The sequence below is a fragment of the Chrysochloris asiatica genome, unplaced genomic scaffold (genome assembly GCF_000296735.1).
Source record: "Chrysochloris asiatica unplaced genomic scaffold, ChrAsi1.0 scaffold00002, whole genome shotgun sequence".
NCBI lineage: Eukaryota > Metazoa > Chordata > Mammalia > Afrosoricida > Chrysochloridae > Chrysochloris > Chrysochloris asiatica.
This window is the reverse complement of record NW_006408520.1, coordinates 26,023,986-26,027,249: the sequence shown is the minus strand read 5'-3', so window position 1 is coordinate 26,027,249 and position 3,264 is coordinate 26,023,986. Positions and strand designations below refer to the sequence as shown.

Below are 3,264 nucleotides of genomic sequence, written 5' to 3'. Positions count from 1 at the left end.
GTACCTACTTGATGGAACTTAATAACAACAAAACATTCTGAAGTAGTTTACTTCTCCTTCTTTCTGCTAGTCTTAGTCTGGAAGCTCTGATGAATCCTCTCCATCACTAGTGATCCTGCTAGTATTTAAAATACCATTGGCATAGCTTCCAGCATTGCAGCCACATAAAACCATCACTGTATGACAAATTGACAGATAAGTGGTGGATTAACCTCTCTATGTCCTTTCAAATGGTCTTTCTCCCAAATACTCTTGGATATCCATTGGATGCATCACTTGTTGATTTGCTCCTCACCAACCTTTCTGTAGTTTCCTTTGTCTGTTTCAAGAAAAATGATGGGTTTTGTGTTCATTCTTTTAGGAGAGTATATGGTGTTTTGGTGTGGCGCTGTAGGATAAGCACTGTGCTGTTTACTGAAAATTATGTGGTTCAAATCCACAGGCCACGCCTTGAAAAGCCCAAATAGGGTTTCTCTGAGTTGTTGTTGTTGGTTGTTGTGTGCCATTGAGTCAGTTCCTACTCACAGTGATCCTATATGGTGTTTCCACAGCTGCAAATCTTTACAAGAGCAGGGAGCCTCATCTTTCTCCCATGGTGTGACTGGTAGATTTGAACTACTGATCTTGGGGTTAACAGCCCAACTTGTAATCCACTTTGTTACCAAAGCTCCTTTATCCATGAACAAGATGGATACAAATTCCTACCTTGTGGGAGCTCTATTTTAACAGGGGAGTTGACCAAGGTATTATATATGTACGTGCTCCAGAAAAAATGCATAGAATAAGGACAGGAAGTGTTGGAGTTGTATTTATACATGAAGTAATCAGGAAAGTCCTCCCTGAGAGGAGATAAATAGAGATGATCATAGATTTTGATGAATGCTGTTTTTCTTTCGGTCTCTGTCTTCAAGTTAGTTCTAACTCATTGCAACTGACTACATGCACAGTGAATCACTGTCCTAGTCCTGTGCCATCCTCACAATTGTTGCCATGCTTCAGCCACTGTTTCTGCTACTGTGTTGTTGGTGTTTTTCCAATTTTTCACTGACTTTCTACTTTGCCAAATAGAGTGACCTTTTTCAGGGTCTTGTCCTTCCTGATAGCATGTCCCAAATATGAGAGATGAAGTCTCTTCTTCCTCATTTCCAGGGGGCATTCTGGCTGCACTTCCTAGACAGATTTGTGTGTCTGGAAGTCCATGGTACTTTCAATATTCTTCACTTTCAGCAAGTAAGGTTGTATCATCTGTTTATCACAGTTGTTAATAAGCTATCCTCCAATTATGATGCTGCATTCTTTTTCATACAGTCCAGCTTTTAGGATATTTGCTCAGCATAAAGATTAAATATATATATTGAAAGGATACAACCCTGAAACATACCTTTCCTGAGTTTCAACCATTCAATACTTCCTTGTTCTATTTGAATTTTTGCCTGTTGGTCTGTGTGCAGGTTCCTCTCGATCAAAATAAGTGTCCTAAAATTCCCATTATTTTCAGTGTTATCCATAATTTGTTGTGATTTACACAGTTGAATTCCTTTGAATAGTCAATAAAGCACAAGTAAATATCTTTATTATTTCATGTCCTCTTTTGAATTTGACTTGGATTTCTGGCAAATTCATGTTGATTCACAGCTGCAACTGTTTTTAAATGATCTTTAGCATGTGTTATTAATGATATTGTTGGATGATTTCTACATTCCATTGAGTCCTGTTTGTTTGGAATGGGCACAAGTCTTGGCATAGAAAAGTGAGCACCTTCATTTCTGCATCAGTTTGTTGAAACATTTCCATTTGTATTTCCTCAATTCCTAGAATCTTGTTTTTTTTGCCATCTTTCAATGCAGTTTGGACTTCTTCCTTGAATATTATTGGCTCTTAATCAAATGCTAACTCTTTAGATGATTGAATATAGACTAATATTTTTGGTACAGAGACTGTATATTTCTTCCATCTTCTTTTAATGTTTCCAACCTCATTAAATATTTTCACCACAGAATCTTTCAATATTGTAACCCTAGGATTGATTTTTTTTTCTTCAGATCTTTCAGTTTTAGAAATACTGAGTGTGTTTTGGTGTTCTAACTTCTGGTATTTGCAGATTTAATTATAATATTTGACTAGATTATCTTGAGCTGTCCTTTGTAATTCTCTATTCAGCTATTTTACGTCCTCATTTCATCCAGTTGCTTTAGCTTCTCTAAGTTCAAGAGAAAGTTTCAGAGTCTCTTATGACATTCACTTTGGCCTTTAATTTCTTTCCTGTGTTTTTGTGACTTTTTATTTTATTCATGTATGATGTTCTTAATGCCATTCCATAACTCTCTCGTATTTGGTCATTTGTGTCTAATACATCAAATCTGTTCTTGAGATGGTCTCTTAATACAGTTGGAATATACTCAAGGTCATATTTTGGCTCTTGTTGGCTTATGTTAATTTCCTTAGCCTCAACCTGAAATTGCATGAGCAATTGATGGTCTGTCTGTTCCACAGTCAACCTTGGCCTTCTTTCAGCTGACGATACTCGGTTTCTCCATCATCTCTTCCCACACATGTAGTATGTGTTGATTCCTGTGTTTTCCAGCTGACAAAGTTCTGGTGTATTGTCATCTATGTTTTTGAAAAAAAGTTGATTTCAATGAACAAATCACTGGTCTTACAAAATTTTATCATGGTATCTCCATCATGTTTTCTATTACCAAGATTATATTTTCCAAGTACTCATCATTCCTCTTTCACATTCCAGTCACCAGTAATTATCAATGAATCCTGATTGAAAGTTAGATCAATTCCAGACAGAATAATTGTCGCTGTTGTTAGGTGCTGTCGAGTTTCTTCTGAGTCATAGTCATTCAATGCTCATAAAGAAAACACTGCCCCGTTCTGTACTATCCTTTCAATTGTTGTTGTGTTTGAACCTATTGTTGCTGCTACTATATTTATCCATCTCGTTGGGTGTCTTTCTCTTTTCACAAACCCTGTACTTTACCCAGCATGATGTCATTCTCCATGGACTGGTCCCTACTGACACTTCCAAAGTTTGAAAGATGAAGCGCTTTCATCACTTCTCAGAATCAGTCTGGTTGTACTTCTTCCAAGATAGATTTGTTTGTTCTTCTGGAAGTCTCTGGTACTTTCAATATTTTCCAACACCATAATTCAGATACACAGATTCTTCTATGGTCTTCCTTATTGTGGTACAGTAAATTATTTAGTGTCTCTTTTAGCTATGTTGTTGCTGTTGTTGTCCATTGTAAACTCCCA

General features: G+C 36.7%; 1 protein-coding gene across 1 annotated transcript in view; it reads right to left on the bottom strand.

The window, feature by feature from the left end:
* Nucleotides 1–1,508, bottom strand: part of LOC102824247 (interferon-induced guanylate-binding protein 2-like) — a 71,694-nt gene extending 70,186 nt beyond the window's left edge. The window contains exon 1 of the mRNA XM_006831065.1: nt 1,382–1,508. Coding sequence (XP_006831128.1) covers nt 1,382–1,508 — 127 coding nt within the window. The remainder of the gene's footprint in view (nt 1–1,381) is intronic.
* Between the last annotated feature and the right edge of the window lie 1,756 nt (nt 1,509–3,264).